General features: G+C 34.1%; 1 protein-coding gene across 1 annotated transcript in view; it reads left to right on the top strand.

Annotated features, from left to right (window-relative positions):
- LOC136041890 (myotubularin-related protein 5-like) overlaps positions 1 to 17,345 on the top strand; it is an 88,396-nt gene that overhangs the window by 58,769 nt on the left and 12,282 nt on the right. Inside the window, 6 exon segments of the mRNA XM_065726682.1 lie at positions 1,558 to 1,694; positions 2,953 to 3,131; positions 4,422 to 4,569; positions 9,657 to 9,905; positions 14,216 to 14,363; positions 15,594 to 15,779. Of these exon segments, the coding sequence (XP_065582754.1) occupies positions 1,558 to 1,694; positions 2,953 to 3,131; positions 4,422 to 4,569; positions 9,657 to 9,905; positions 14,216 to 14,363; positions 15,594 to 15,779 (1,047 nt within the window).

Below are 17,345 nucleotides of genomic sequence, written 5' to 3'. Positions count from 1 at the left end.
AAAACTTTCAATGAAGCTTAATATGAACTGAACTCCAGAGACCAAAATGAAGATAAGGTAAAGTTGTCTGTTTACGTGAACCAGGAAGTGGTTAGCTATTAGAAGGAGAGTTAATTGGATGGGCCAACGTTGAGGACATTAACAACTCACTAGCTTTTACTATTACGCCCTGTCATCGTGAATTTTGCTATTTCCATGGCAGAAAATTATTTGCCTTCGTATGTGAGTTTTCACTTACCGGGATAAACATAGGAACAGACAGTTTAAAGTTCAAAAGATTCAAAAATTTTCTAAGGGGGTAGTACAGAAATGTTGATGTTTATGAATATTCTAAATGTTGGACTCAGAACTTGAGTAAAACAAGTGCAAGGTCATAGGTAAGAATTGGGAGGGGGGGTTCATTTACCTATCGACTTGTTCCTAATATATTTGATGGTAAGGACAATAAGTTTACATACCCATCACCGAGACTCCCACAGAAATATTTGATTGAGAATTGCAAAACATCGTTTTGCAGTAATACAACATCGTTGTATTACTATTAAATGTTGCATAACCGCTTGTACTAAAACAAATCTACAAATCCTACTGTAAATCCTGCAAATCTTGCAGACTAATTAGCTCAAATTTTTCCACCAACGCCCCCTCCCCCTGACGATGAACATAATTTCTCTACTTTATGTGGCTCTCCGTGATAGATATGGAAGCGAAATTTTGCAGCCTAAATGCATCTAGCAATGCAATTAACGGGCACTTAGCACAAGTATTCTACCCCTCCTCTTGGAAACGAATGTAATCAACGATTCTTGTCTACAAGTCACTCTCTGTGATGATAAAACAAATTCTTCTGAGCCTCAAAAGTACATTAGAAACAAATAAAATGGGGATATACCGCTTATCAAAATTTTTTATTCCCTCATCACCAAAAATGGCTTTGGTGTAACCATTAACCATGACCTTCATATTCCACATATATGTGCATGTTGTGTTTGTGGACGTTAAAATTGAAGTTATAAACCGACTGGAGTTGTTTTCTAGCAGTATATCCCATAAAGGATTTTTAACCACCCCCTCCATCCTCAACTTCACTTGCATAGAGAAGGATTCAAACATTTATTATTAAAAATAATTTAGATAACAGTGTGAATTGCCTAAGGCAAACATCATGAAGCAAGTGTTTATCATTACAATATAAGCGTTCACAACTAAAATAAAAAGTACATATTTCACAAAAATACCTTGTTATACCATGGACATATCGGACGTGATACACTCTGTTACAAATTTTTTAGTTATTTAAAGTACAGCATCATGTAAGTTTTTCATCAGGAGTCGGACAGAAAAAAAGACAAGCACTTTCCATAACAATTTTTTAATGAGCCAAGGGGTAACGTTAAACTATATTTTTAATACAGCTTCACTAGTTTAATCCAGTGCTTAACATAAGAGATACCCCCCTCCCCGATTGGTGTTTTAATATATCCGAAGTCTCATTCTCTTTTTTCCCTCTTTGTTAAGTTTTTGATATTTTTTTTTATACTGTTATTCTGTATTTAGGTGGTCGGCTTGCAGGAAAGCGTGTTCAGTACCAAAGTGAGAACTCCACAACATCATTGTTCGACTACGTTTCAATACAGAATGTTAAATCACCAATATTTCATAATGTTTTCTACCTACCCAACGAAGATTATGAGGTGAGAATCTAAAGAGTACTTGATATAAAATGTTGAGAATAAAATGAATTAAAACTTGAGACAAAGTGAATGTTATGACATAGAAAATTTTTTTTTCTGTAATTCAATCTTAAAATAAGCGCTTTTATTTTGTTGGCTTACGTTTTTGACTCCTTTTCGTAAGCCTTCTCCATTCTTCTTATTTCTGGATAGATAAAGAGCCCCGCCTTCTTGAAACCTGATTGGCTGTTGAATATATTGTGTGAAATTTTAAGCAAGTAGAATGAATGAATCATTTCTGAGTTGTAAGATGTTCTTACAAGCAGTCTTTCTCTGTCCCTGTGGTGTTTGCATAGAAAAGAATATTGACGTGGGAAGTTGCGCATGGACTATACAATGGCGTGGGATTGGTTAAGAGGAAGGGCCTCTCTTCTATTAATATTGTTTGTGTTTTGTCCTTGCTATTTGCATGAAAGTAAAACTTAGTCCCTTTGATTTCTTCGATAAACTAAAGTCAGTGCTTCGGTACCTGGGTTGGGCTTCTTTTGTTGGAAGTTGGGGCAGCAGTCTACTAATTTGGGCTCAAAAGAAATTTACCGATATCTAAAAACGATGAATATGGACTATATTACATCATAGTTTTTCTATATTTGCAGGGCCCCCAGTGGGATCGTTACTTGCTATAACCGAAAAGCTAGAAAAAAAGAAGTGAGGAGTAAAGGTAGAATAAAATAGGGGTAAGACCCTCGTTGAAATACACTACAGCCCTCCTGGCCCTGAGAATCAAAAATATAAAGTCTTACAAATTAAACATTTATTTTTGCTAAAAAGCATTGATGGCTAATGTACCGTATCTCAGGGAGATTTCGTGATGCTATCGATTCAAATTATCCATTTCCTTAAGAAACCGGAAGTAGCAAGCTGGTATCCCAACTTTAGACGTCTTTGGCTCCCAAAATCAGCAAGTTGATACTCTTAATTTAGATCCAAAGAACCACCAACCCGGTGCATCGCTGGTTATTTGATTTGGAACGGGGGTCAGTTGTGTGGCTGTGTAAGCTCAGCCAGAGTCGATTCAGCTCTAAATAATTTTTTTCTCCTCCTCCCCCCTCTCTGATCAAAAATCCTGGATGCACCCTTGAATAGAATCATTGAATCAGCAGATGGGGCTAGTCAGATAAATCTATTTTTCTATTGTACTTCGCTCTCAATCTAGCCAATATTTACGAACAGTGTTTTGTTGATAATGATAATCTCACTAATACTTAAATTATCATAGATACTTCGGCCATGTAGCAATATATCGAGTTTATGCATTTGGAACTACTATTTTGAAGAGAATCTATCCCACTGGCCGTCCTATGATATTGAAGTGGCATCAGAAGACCGTCGAATAATGGAAGAATCGGCTATGGAAGACTATGCCACGTCGTCGCAAAGACGTATTGTAACTGTTGGGTAAGATTGTCAATAATATTAATATTAATATTTATTAATATAATAATATTAATAATAATATTAATAATATTATTCATTATTAATAATATTAATATTTCTCATACAACTGGAAAAAGGATGAGAAAAATGGTCAGCCCGCACCAGCCTCCATTTTCTTTTATGATTCAAACTCAAAAGATGTTACTTGAGAGTTATGTCCCCTCTTAAGAAAGCATGTTAATAACAAAAAATAAGTAGTACCAAACTTACATAGTGCTCCTGCTAAATATCATAGTTCCTTTTCAGACAAAACGCCCCCCCCCCCGATTGTCTTAGATACATACTTAAATAACGGGTTTCTCCGGTGCTTTTGTATCTCGTGATGTCTTCTTTATTAACCGGTCTCTTCAATTCTTTACCCGGTGAAAACCATCTCACTAAGGTATAAACCATCTCACAACAGAATTTTTCGGTAAAAATATTCTCCAAAAATGACCTGAAAATGCGGATAGGTACGAAAGAAAACGTGATAGTATGATCAATCGAAATATGCTGCATAATATAAAGTTATAATTCGATTGTTTTAGCGTTTTCTTTTAGTTTTGTGTATTTGCTAGGACTATATTTGGGAACATCAGGGGGGATGCATTTTCAAAAAAATGACTACGATATTTTTCTGAAAATGATTTTTTCAGACTTTTATTTTGTGTTACCACTTAAAGATGGATGTAAATAAAAAAAAAATGGTACATTCCTGTGGCGGAATCTTCTTCATTACTCCTAATGAATGTAATTTCTGGCTTAAGAAATTATCTTTGTTATTAATTTATTATTATTGTTATTAATTTCTTATTGTTATTATTAGTGCTCTAGCTACTGAAAGTGATGGTAATTTAGGGTAAAAAGGGGCTTTTGCATCTCATAGTTGGCATTAATGTGAAAAGACTATAGGGCATCTACTAGGAATAATAACAATAATAATATACTTATAATTAATAATATTAATTATAATCAGTTATTTGTTTCGTCATATAACTTATAATAATATAAATTATATAAATAATGTTGTTTATAATCAATAATTAATACTTTATTTTCTCAGCTCTTTGCCTTGTAAGTCTTTTAGAGGGAAGAACTAAGGATTTTTTCTCAGGGATTGTTTGCTTATTAGTAATTTTTACTGATTACAGAATTTGAACTTAGTAATTAGCTTTAGTCAAAATTAAACTTTGATTAAAGGTTTAAACTTATTTACTTGTTTTGATGTTCCTGTTTCTTCTGCCAATTCGAGACGTAAATTTTCTTTTCCAGGTATGATAGTGTGGATTTTGTTATACCGGATGCTTTCACTTACTTGCACAGTGAAATTACGAAATTGGAACAAGAACTTCGCCAGTTGCCAATGAAGTGGAAACAGTTGTGGGATAAGCTAGACTACTTACCCTTGGATGCCATATCTGTAAGAAAAATACTTGATTTAAATATTTTATTTCTCACTCAAGGTGTTCCTAATTTTAATACTACTACTACTACTACTAATAACTCACTGCAGCACCAAGCCACCTGAGGCCAACACAGCTACGCATGCTCCTCCTCCAACCTAATCTATGTAAAGCCTCCCTCTTTACACCCTCCCAGGAAGTTCCCATTGCCTTTAAATCTTTATTTATGACATCCCCCCAACCCAGACAAGGACGACCTGCTTTCCGTGTAGCCCCAGACGGTTGGCCAAAAAGGATAATCTTCGGTAATCTGTCATCCCTAGAACGTGGCCTAGCCATCTCAACCTTTCTTTCATTATAGCCCCAGAAAGCGGGATTGAACCTCACTTTTCGTACATCCTAATGTTTAAAATACGGTCAGTCAGCCGGGTGCCCAAAGCAATCCGTAGGCAATTTCTCTGGAAAACATCTAGTAAATTTTCATCTGCTTTTCGGAGTGCCCATGCTTCAGAGCCATATTTGACCACTGTCATCACTGTAGCTTCCAATGTTCTAATTTTGGTTTGTCACACTTTCATCGAATATGCTTAAATCATCAGCATAATCTAAGTCCAGGAGCGTTCTTCCTCCCCATTTGATTCCATGGTCTCCAATTGCCTTTCCTGTGCTCCTTAAGACGAAGTCCATCAAAATGATCCATATAAAGGGGGATAGAACACAACCCTGTTTAACTCCTGATTTAATACAAAACCAGTTGCTAACCTCATTTCCTACCTTAACTGCAGCAGTATTATTCTCGTTCATAGCGCAAATCACTTTAATGTATTTTTCTGGTATACCATATAACGATAAGACCTTTGTTAACACTGTTCTATCAACAGAATCGAAAGCTTGCTCATAATCGATAAAACTGAGGACCAAAGGTTTTTGACAACGAAGGGACTTCTCAATTATTAACCTAAGAGTGAAAACATGGTCGACACATCCTCTACCTTTTCTAAAACCGCATTGTTCTTCCCTTAAAACTTTGTCTACAGCATGTCTCAGTCTAAAAAGTATCATATTACTCAGTAATTTGCTACCTACAGAGACCAGACTAATGCCTCGATAGTTACGACACTCACTCTTGTCACCTTTCTTATACAGTGGTTTAATTAAGGTTTTCCTAAAATCATTGGGTACTTCCCCTTTTTCAAAAATCATGTTCATAATCTTCAGTAGCTTATTCCTAACCTCAGAGCCACCATATTTAAGAAACTCAATAATCATACTATCAGCACCTGGGGCCTTATTATTTTTTAATCCTTTTAGTACTGTCGGTAATTCTTTCTCACTAAACAAATCTTCCTTCACATCCAAGGTATCACAAACTTTTTCATTTTCATCTATATCTTTTCCTGCAACTGTATCTCGGTTTAGCACCTTCTCAAAATGTTCCACCCATCTTTCTTTAACTTTTCCCTTATCACTAATTGTGGCCCCATTTCTATCTTTAACTGGGACTAGTCCGGATGGGCTACTCCCTTTCAATTTATTAACATGCCAGTATAATATTTTACTAATATGCCGTCTAGCCGCGTCTTCCAGATCCTAAGCAATTTTATCCATCGCCTCCACTTCACATCTCCTTAGTTCATATTTTAATGCTTTCTCCACTTTCTTTACATTCCTTTTGTTTTCATACGACCTATCACTCAGATAATTCTTATACAAACCCCTTCTACTCTCTATTAAACCTAAAGCTTTTTCACTAATATTCCTAGTTGCAGTCTTAGCACTCTTTCCTAGGACACCATCAGCAACTGCACAAATTGTTTTTCTGAAATTATTCCATCCATCTTCCACATTGTCAAATTTTAAACTCTCAAGTTTAGTACTCAACTGTTCCTCGAATTTTTTTCTCTCAATTTTCATCCTGAAGTCTACCAACATCATAACTTTCCGGGAGGGAGTTACCCTTATGGAAGCACTTTCAAGTTATCCCATCACTGGAAGCAAATCCCGGGGCATAACTTAATTCACTCATGAATTTATTAACCTGCTTTATCATAATCCAAGCCTTAGGATAATCTCACTTAAGAGATATGTCGCCCATGGTTTTTTTCGTTTTTTTATCTTTTAGCTTCATCATATAGTTACTTCCAGCCTTCGGGTGGATCATTATGGTATCTACTATTTACCAAATGATAGCTTTCCAGCCAGATGGCCTGTTGCTATTGGCTTCCGGATCGTCGGTCATTTTTTGTGCCAGCAATGTCAGCAATTTTAGAAACCGCGATGGGCTGACAGTCCTATTGGTTGCAATTTAAAAGTCAAAAATCAGATTGTGGTCAGTACAAAAATGATGTTTTTTTTTCATTGAAGTTGATAATTAGGGATTCTAAAGTCACTAATTAGTAGCATAAGGATGAAATGATTTTTTTTTAATCAAAGCACATTTTACAGTACAAAATGATGTCAGTATAAAAATGATGTTTTGTTTTCATTGAAGTTGATAATTAGGGATTCTGAAGTCATTAATTAGTAGCATAAGGATGAAATAATTTTTTTTTTAATCAAAGTACATTTTACAGTATGTAAGATAACTCGGAAGACAAATCTCTTCTAAGTTCTAGCTGAGTTAATATGGAAAGATTTTTTTCAAATGCTTGATTACAAATCTGAGGCTGATATTGCAATGTAGAAGTCAGAATCAAAGCGTAAACATACTACAAATTGTTTCTGATGTTCATTACAGTTGGAATTAAAGAGTTTCAAGTCATTAATTATAGGCTACTTATCATTTATAGGTTATAATTATAGGTTACTTTTATTTTACTATATTATAGATTGCTATAATTATAGGTTACTTATAATTATAGGTTACTTATTAAGTCATTAATTATAGGTTCATATGGGGCGGACGAATTTTCAAGGTAGCCATTATAATCAAAATGGTAGCCATTACAATCTCTACTAAATTTCGGAAATTTCCTATTTCAGGACAGAAGCTTCATACATTTTAGTGATCCATTCAAATGATAAATTAAAATACAGAGGAGGAGGCCAGGTTGCAACTTAATGAAAAGATAATTGTGCAAGGATGTTTAGTTTTCTAATAGGGCACCAACTGGGCACACAGGTCCGAGTCCCCCTCCCTCTTTCAACTTTTTACATATTTATTTATTTATTTATTTTCTTTTATTCCCTCAAAAAATGAGGATTACGCTACAATATAATATAAAGAAAAGACAAATGATAACACTTACAATCAAAACCTATCAAATTTTGATAAATATCTTTATTATTCAGGAGCCTTAGGGAGCGACCCTATTACATATTGTTCTATCCTTATATCAGTACATCCATAGCCATCAGTTTAGTTTCACTAGATTTTTTCCATTTCTATCTATGAAAAAGCAATTGACAAAGAAAAAACTTTCATTCTAAGATTATCTTTTTGGTTTCAGAAAAGAGCAAATGATATTGTATTTTTAAGTGGTACTCAGCCCACTCCCCACACTTATAGGGGGTAATATATGTATATTTTGAGTCTGAATTAACTTTTTATTGAATCTTCTGATTAATTTGAGTTTTAAATTAGCTCTTCACTTTTCTTGTGGTCACTTGGTTTATTAATTGAATTAAATGAAAAATATAATGGCTTTTTTTTTCAAATAAAGAATGACTTTAAAACCCAGTTTGAATAACAATTATCCCATATATGAAGGTGGTTGCCGCCCTCCTAAACCCCGCACTCTTCACGCCAAAATTACAGAATTTTATAGGCGCTAATTATTCTATCAATCAAGTAAAATTTAAGCTCTAGTTTAGAGAGTAGTGGGTGTGATGCCAGCTATCCTGGTCTATTGTTTTGTTTCTATTCATTTTGAGTTTTAACTCTGCTTGGCACTTTCATTTCAGAAAACTCCCTTTTTTTTATTTCATTCTTGTTCGTTTTTAACATCTTATGCAGGGTTTTCTTAACTATGAGGGAGCTCGCAACTTTCTTAACCCCCTCCCCTCTAAAAGCCTATATTTAACGCTCTGTAAGTAATCCTTTAAAATGAAAATCACCCCCGCAAAACGGCATACTTTTAACTATAATTTGTGTGTGGTCGGGGAGGGGGTTTTAAATGAGCTTTTGATTTTAGACAATGTTATCTAGATAGTTTATGGGAAAGGGGGACGTGAAATATTGCTTCTAGGGGGATTCCTCATCCCCTATTACCTTTGTGTAGGTAAGCGTGTGAATCTGATTTTTTATTTAAAATTAAAAGCATATCTGCAATTAGAGCAGTGGTATCGTTCCCTCAGCTGCCATTCTGCACCCTTGGTTTGAAAATCTTTTTTGAAATGATCCAGGGGTAAGTACCTCTTCATGTGGTCGGAAGGACTTTTCGCTCTCTTTCTCTCTGACTTCACTGAAAATGTTCGGCACATAAATTTGTAGAATGTATTTGAATCAAGACATACGTGTATTATTCAGCCTAAATGATGAATCAGACTCATTCAAGGAAGAAAGACATTCAAGATTTAGAAAGGAAATAAGGAAGAAGAAAGGAATGTCGAAATGTGTAGCGACAGGAAAGGGTCATCAACATAGAAGCCCACCGGAGAACCTGTCAGCCACTAGTTACTGACCCTTTAAAACGTAAAAGATGGACTTACCTTGGCTACGTCTTTCGTGTCCCAGAGAATAAATTTCCAAATACAGCATATAAATGGTGCCCCGAGGGTAGGCGCATAAGACGTTGACCAAGATACACCTTACAACGGAAGTATGACCGGGACTTGAGAAGTGCGGAGCAGTCTGTTCAGCCACAGTGGGAGGACAACCATGCTAAAACTCTGCTCTAAGTTGTCTGTGAGATTTTGTTGACACTATTCCTGACGCTGGAGGGTCTAAGGTAAGAAAGGTTAATTAAATATAATTAGAATTATACCATGAGGAGTTAAAAATATCATATAAAAGCATTTCATTTATCCTTAAGTAGATTCTTGTTTTGTCGATGCAATGGTATAAAAGTCATTTGCCTCACAATTAGTTTTTGGTCCAACCTTAAAGCGTGGGCACCAAAAAAAACTTGTATCTTTCCATTATTTCATTCTTTATTTTTTACAGCATACCAACTGTGTTTCGGCAGCTGCTGCAAGAACACACGCAAGAACCCTGCACAAGCAAACAAGTGCAGGGCTCATTATACGATCCAAAAGAGGCGTAGCCGCCTCCAGTCTTGGATCAGCCGTTGGCCAAGGTAACGTAGAAGCCAGTGTTCCTGTTTATTCTCAACCCCATCGATTCGAAAAATGTAACTATACAACACCAAGTCATTGTGATCTTTGTTCACACATTCTTTGGGGCATTGTTAAGGTATGTTTCTTGTTGATTAGGCATAGCCCCCATAAATTATTGTCCTATAGATTCAAGAAATGTTACTATACACCACAAATTCAATGTAATCTTTGTTCACATATTCTTTCGGTCGTTGTTAAGGTATGTTTTTCTTTATTCTGTGCAGCCCCATCGATTCGAGAAATATAACTATGCATCAAAAAGCCTCTGCAACACCAAGTCACTGTGATCTTGCTTCACAAATTTTTGGGGGCAGGTGTGTTTCGTGTTTGTTCTGTATAGCCATCATAGCCCCCATAGATTATGGCTCCATAGATACGAGAAATGTAACTACGTGTTATCATTTTATAGTGACCTTTCTTTACATATTCTTTGAAGCATTTTAAAGATATATTTCTTGTTAATTCTGTATAGCCCTATAGATTACAGCCCCGGAGGCTCGAGAAATGTAATGATAATTCTTGTTTTGTTTTTTTCTGGTTTTACGACTGTTTTTATGTCATTATTCGATGCTTGTTAGCAGATATGATGAATAAGTATCCTCAAGACTCCTTTGCGAGCTTGATCGGTTGTGTGGCATCTTTCATTTGAGCCCATGGCGAAATATTCAAAGAAAGAATTTATTTCTGTAAGTTACTTAGAAAGTGGATTGCAAAAAGAAAATAAATATTCCTCTTTTTATGCTACGGATGAAATAAAATACTAATATAATAATTAATAGGAGATCAGTGTGATGACGAGAATAATTAAAAGAAAATAATTGCCTGTGATTTTTATCAGCATAGTCATAAATTTGTATATTTATATATATATATATATATATATATATATATATATATATATATATATATATATATATATATATATATATATATTATATATATATATATATATATATATATATATATATATATATATATATATAATACATATAAATATATATATATATATATATATATATATATACATATATATATATATATATATATATATAATACATATAAAAAACCAATTTTTTTCTTAAAGAATGCGCTATAATTGTTTCTGAAAACTGGCATACTATTATTCCCCGGTGTGAAAATGATCTAGACATGTCACGACTTTAGAAAAATTCGTTTTCCCTCCCAGCTTCCTTGCTATTTTTCATAAATTGTCTGCTGACTGAAACTAGAGATTCCTGAAGGTTAAAGCCTTGGTCATAAGTAAGAGGAGTTCCAAAACACAATTTTTTCTTGTTGACAAATTATTTGATTTCTAGTTTTTAGAAAAGTACTTTCACGTTTGATAAATGCGAAATGAGTTATGGATTCTTAATTGCTTTACGTGAAATGGCTGGCAAAGCTGCCGAAAAAAAACTACTTAATAATGTATTATTCACTTAATAATGTGTATATCAAAGAATCGACCCTCACTCTGTAGCTATTGTTGCTTTAATAAGATTGTTTGTAATAACATTATTGGACTTTTTCTGATGGGAAAAAAAATTAGATAGGTCACGACTAGACAGGTGGAAAAATTCGTTTATGGCCTTATTTAATTTTGGGAAAACATTTAAATGTGAACGACACAAATACCCAAATGTCCAGTAAACTATTGGTTTTACTTTCTACGGCAAATAAGATTAAATGAAATTAAAGTGTTTTGCGAATGAGATTAGAAAAACTGTCTGTCTTGTCACTAAAGGAAGCTCGGTCCCATGGCACTGTCAGTACATCAGCAATGGTTATTGAAATGACATTGTAACTCGTTTCTTTCTCAAAATGAAATTACACTTCTTGCTCTGAAACTGGGCATAATAAGGGCCTTTTGACTCCAATCCGAGGCTCTATCGGAACTAATCTGGTAAATGCGAAAGTAATAGTTAATGACAAAAATGTTTTTAGTTCTCAGGTTCGGAGAGCATTTTCTTTATAATAGATTTAAGAAGGAACATCAAATTTGTCTTATTCATAACCTAAAATGATGCGAAAAACACATACTTATACGTCTTACAAAAATACATATTTCTCTAATAAAACCTAGACAATAAACTTGTATTTGAGTTATTGCTAAATGATGATCTCTACATCAATAACATCAATCCTATGTACTTTAGTATCTAGCATCGATCCTGCCGGTCTTCGATTTAAGATAAAATAATCGATATGGTTGGCCATCTTATCATCATATGAGTACGATACTTCGTTAACTTATCGGCTATTTTATGACCAAGAACTATTTATTATAACTTGATTGTTATACCTACAGTTTTACAGCAGTCTATAACCGTGGCTATTTTTTTTTTTTTTTCTACAACAATTTTTCCTTGGCTATGATAAAATCTATCCTTTTCCTTCCAGCCCAAACATTAAAATCCCCAATTAAAAATTCATATTTTTGCAAGGGATCTTGTCTATTTGTTTCTGTAACTGCTAGTAAAATTCATCTGAGTCCCTATTCTCCGTAAGTCGGTTCCGAAGTGGCTTTTTTTCTTTCTTTTTTCTTATTATAGTGAAATCAAACGATTGTATGTATAAATGTTTTTTATCAGTTCATTCCACGCCAATTGTTTGGTTTTGGGCGAATTATACTGATTTTTGTATGTAAATTGCTTTTGTTGTTGTTAAATAAATATATTATCATCATCATATACTACTATGACTGATATCTTGCAATTTTTAGTGGTAAAATGAACAACTAAAATTTTATTGTTAATATTTTCCCAGCCTAACAAGACTTGGAAGCATCCTTATTCATCACGAGAACTACTACCTATGTACCCTTCCTCCCTAATTAAATAAATTCTATATCACTTAATTTTGTGTTTCCTACTCCTGAAAGATGAACTTTTTAAACCCGTTACAAGTCAAGGTCAAAACGCTTGAATGCCCGGTCAAAATGTCATACCATAGTTGTTTTTTAAGGTTTTACGTTCCAAGTGCACATAATACTGACCTACCAGTGATAATTTAGCCGGTAAAATATCATATTAATAATTCATATTGTCTAGGGCCAATTTAGCTCATTTATTAATATTTAAGAAATAGTTTCAGTTGATGTTAATTATAAGATCTTTAATATTGCCTGAATCATAAAGCAGATATTAAGATACCATATTAATGATTCCTGTGCTACTGATTGAGTTTTTTGGCTCCCTAACTCATCCTGCTTAATAAATTGCCATAGTTTTAAATTGCCTGGTATGGTCGAGCTACTATGCAACAAAATATTTGCTCCCTCTTTCCCATTTTCTAAAAGCATTTTATGGCACAATATTTTTGCTAGAATGTTAGGCTAGAATTGTGCAATCGAAGCCTGTCTATTTTAGAAAGGGTATAAGATACCATAAAATCACAAGCCCCAAAGGGCTGAATTTGAATTTCGAAGTCTTAAAAAAGAAAACAAGCAAAAATTTCATAAAAAAACAAGAAAACTAACAAACTGACAGACAATGCCAAAAAAAGCAATAATAGAATGAAAAATCTTTCTTATGTCAAAGTAATTAAAATGAGTTTCCAGGTTAAGTTAAAAGGGTAAACTAAAAGAATTGGGTAATATATATACTTGAAAAAGACATTTATACGGACATATAAAAAAGGGAGGGACAAAACAAGCGAACAAAATACAAAACTTGGGCAACTCCAGTACCAAATAATAACGAAGAAAAACTAGCGGAATTTTTTTGGTAATGAAGGGGACAAAGGTTTTTTCATATCTGGAGGTAAAACAACTAATGCAGGACAAGATAGGAACGAGTACGGAGACAGTCCGGGGTGGGCAAAATCTGGGTGGGAGTGTCTTTTGGGGAAAATGTTTTCCGTGCGAGGGTTTGCTATTGCTTTTTTCGCAAAACCGAGACACAACGTACTCTCCTGCGCTTAAGTGATTCAATGTGACTTTTATAGAAGAAAAGAGTATGGAACCTTAGCTTCTTTAAAAAATATACACAGGGCTCTTTTTTGAATAGATTAGATTTTACTAATTCTTTACGGGAGATGCCAGGGTGCCACACTGGACAAGCATATTAAAGATGCCGGTGGACAAAGGAAATATAAATCCTTAAATAATGGGAAGAGAGACACTAAATTTATTTAGGAGCTGAAAGAGGGAAATAGACGCATTAGCTCTATGGATCCCACGCTAAATTAGAAGAAATTGTGACACCAAGTACACCATGACACTGAAATTTCTGGAAGGATATGGTTAACAAAAGGGGGTGTGATTTTAAGGTAACATATGGTCATTATCGTTTATTTAGAGGGTTTACTCTCATATGTAAGTTCGATGCATCGTCTGCAATATGATAGTTTACTTTTTTTAAAGTATGACCTTTGCTGTCTTCCTTGTAGGGATTAAAATATGCCGATTGTGGTAGGAACTATCACGATAAATGTGCTGAAAGTGCCCCTCGGACGTGTCCACGTTATCGTGCAGATGGAATGCAGCCGTCACCTGTAGGACAAGGAGCTAATTCTGCCACTGCAGTCAGTATTTCAGGTACGATGTAAATTTATTTAGTTATTGGTTATCAACAATAACCATACAGTGCTTGTCGGGCAAAAATAAACACGGTGGTAACTGAAATGAAAATAAAACTCATGGGAAATGCCTTTATGTCTCTAAGAAAATCTATTATCGTACTGCAATAAGTGGAATGGTTTGCCTACAACTTGAATGTTGAAAGAATTTCTGAACGGGGAGGGTCGTAGCTGTTGGACCCTATTAACAACATTATAAACTTTTATGGGTCGCTGAAGCTTTCTTCTCAAATATTGTTTTTGATTTGCCATCTGTCCTGAGAAAAATTGTTTTAGTTCTTGCTCAACAATCATAGGCAGCAGAATAGCGCTGCCTAAGTAAAGAGTGATGTGTGCACAATGTATTATTATTATCTTTTCTTAAGACATCATAATATTTACTTAGTGTCCAATTTTAGTGAAGAGTCTCCATTCATCTCTTAGGTGAATACTGGCTTTGTTGGTGAATGCACTTTAGTTTTAATGAATAAATAAATATAACCACATTCAGGGTCGTATCCAGGATTTTTGTTCGGAGGGGAGAGGTACAAAAAATGCTTTAAAAAGCATCATATTTTTTTATGTATTTTCGTTACGTTTTCGTAAGTCGGACATACATTGGGGGGGGGATGAAACCCTCCTAAACCCTGCCCTGGATACGGTCTTGTCCACAGTTTAGGTTTTCATAAACATGTTGTTGTTTTTTCTCAGCATGGTAGTTTAAGATAAATAAAATCAGCGATAGAATTACAAAACTAATTTGAAGCCTTCATTCTCAAGCTCTTAATCATATCTTGAGCATCATTGATTGATTATAAGCTGATTATGAGTAAAAACACTGAATTAGTTTGAGATCTAAAATTAAAGAGCCGTTAGAATTAGCTAGAATTAAGAGGGAAAATTTTTATCATAGTCGGAAAATTCTTATTGCAAGTCTGAAAATTTTCTTTTTATGTACAACCTTCTTCCTTTTTCAGAATTTGATTACGGTTTATTTTTTTGCTGTTGTGTTTTTTTTTCGTATTTTATTCTTTTATGTTATTAAGTCTATTCTACATCAATGCTTTGTTTCATTTGTTGAAGTATCTCATTTTTCTTTTGTAATTTCATTTATGTGTGTTGTATACTGCCCAATTTTGAAAGAAATAAGTTCATAAATTAATGATTTTCACTTGTGAATATGAGTCATATCAGCATTTAATTATTTCAGGCTCAAATAGTGCGGCTGTTGGAAACCAAGAATTTCCAAATTTTGTGCTTTGGGGTACAGCAGAGAATCGAACTCTTGAAGGCTATCTCTACAAAAGAGGGGCATTACTCAAAGCCTGGAAGTTACGATGGTTCGTTCTAGACTCTACTATGCACCAACTACGGTATTACGATGCCCAGGTATTCTGACGTACAGTATAAAGGTTTTATCGGTAAGCCAATCTAATATTGATGAGTGGCCCAAGTTTCTAGTTATCTCAGCGTTATTGAATCGAAGGGAGTTAGACCCATGTCCCGTCTTCCCGTGACGACTGGGCTTGGTGATGCATTGACGGTTTTTATTGAATTCCATCAAAGTAGGAGTACATAAGAACTAAATTTTCTTGCCCTCGCGTAAACATTTTTATAATCTAGGACAAAATTGTGATGCACAAAATGAACAGATTACGAGGATATATGATACAAACAATTTTTCCTGTTTGGATACAAACGTGTCCCTAAATTGTGCTACAAAATACCAAAGTAGGATCTGAACACATTTGTAAATATTAGAAACATAAAAACAGCTTATTTTCATTATTTTTAAATTGATGAACTAGATATTACAATTAATTAATATTTCAATGTTTTAATGAATACTTAATAATAATTTTTATTTAATAATGATAATATTTAATAACATTTAAATTATTTTAATTAATCTCTTAATAAATGTTTAAATGATTAATTGATTATTATTGATAGAATATTTCGCAAATGAAATAATTTTAAGAACTTAATAAAATAAATTAATATTAATAGATAAAAAAATTGTTTAAAGTTACTGGCGAAGCGGACAGATAACTGGTAAAATGTCGAATAAACATATCGTTTATCTGCATTTAATTGCCTTCTTTATTTTGTCTGTTTGATTGTTGTTTTTACTCCTGGTTTTTCAATGTTTCTTTCTAATCCCTTTCAGTTACTACAACTGCAACTACAACATTTTGTTGTTTCTTATAGGCTGTGCCACTCTTGCTCAAAAGCCGGCCTGGTTTTGGTCACTTTAGCTTGATAAGGCTTTTCAAATTGGTCACACAAAAACGGGGCGTGTATAATTTTAGGAGACTAGCCCAATCCACCCTCTTGAATCCATGTACCTTACTGAAGTATATGGTGCCGTATCTAGCGATAGCGTATAAAATAAAGTATCTAGCGATAGCTTCGAAAAAAAGCGTCATCTAGCGCTTGGTGTTTGTTTGGTGCACTGTATATAGATAATTAGATATATATAGTAGAATCATTCCCTATCTCAGCTATTAGACAAAGCCGGACCGAAATGCAGCTGCTCCGGAGAACACATAAACAAGTATAAACATAAGCGATATTACATTTTTTTATTGGTAGGCAATCGTGTGGCAGAGGAAAATGATTGGTATGGCTGTAATATTGCAAAAGATAAAGATAACATTGGTTTAAGAATGGAAAGAAAACATATAATGAATTTATAAGGATAATCAAGGTAAAAATAAGTTTTATTTGAACCATACCATAGCGTGAGGTTATTTGATTAGGAAATTTGGCCCTTCGCATTGATATTTCAGTTCCATAGTTTTGTCAAATTTTCCTCAAAGGGAAATTATGTGATCGGCATGAATGCAGACTCGCAGCTATGTTTATGGGTATTGGTTTGATTTTTATTGTATGTAGTACTAAGGAACTCATTAAGGAGATAATCAAATACTAGTTTTTTAAAATTTTGCTTCCTTGGTCA

The sequence above is a fragment of the Artemia franciscana genome, unplaced genomic scaffold, assembly GCF_032884065.1.
Source record: "Artemia franciscana unplaced genomic scaffold, ASM3288406v1 PGA_scaffold_49, whole genome shotgun sequence".
NCBI classification, from domain to species: Eukaryota; Metazoa; Arthropoda; class Branchiopoda; order Anostraca; family Artemiidae; genus Artemia; species Artemia franciscana.
This window is presented reverse-complemented; position numbering and strand designations above follow the sequence as displayed.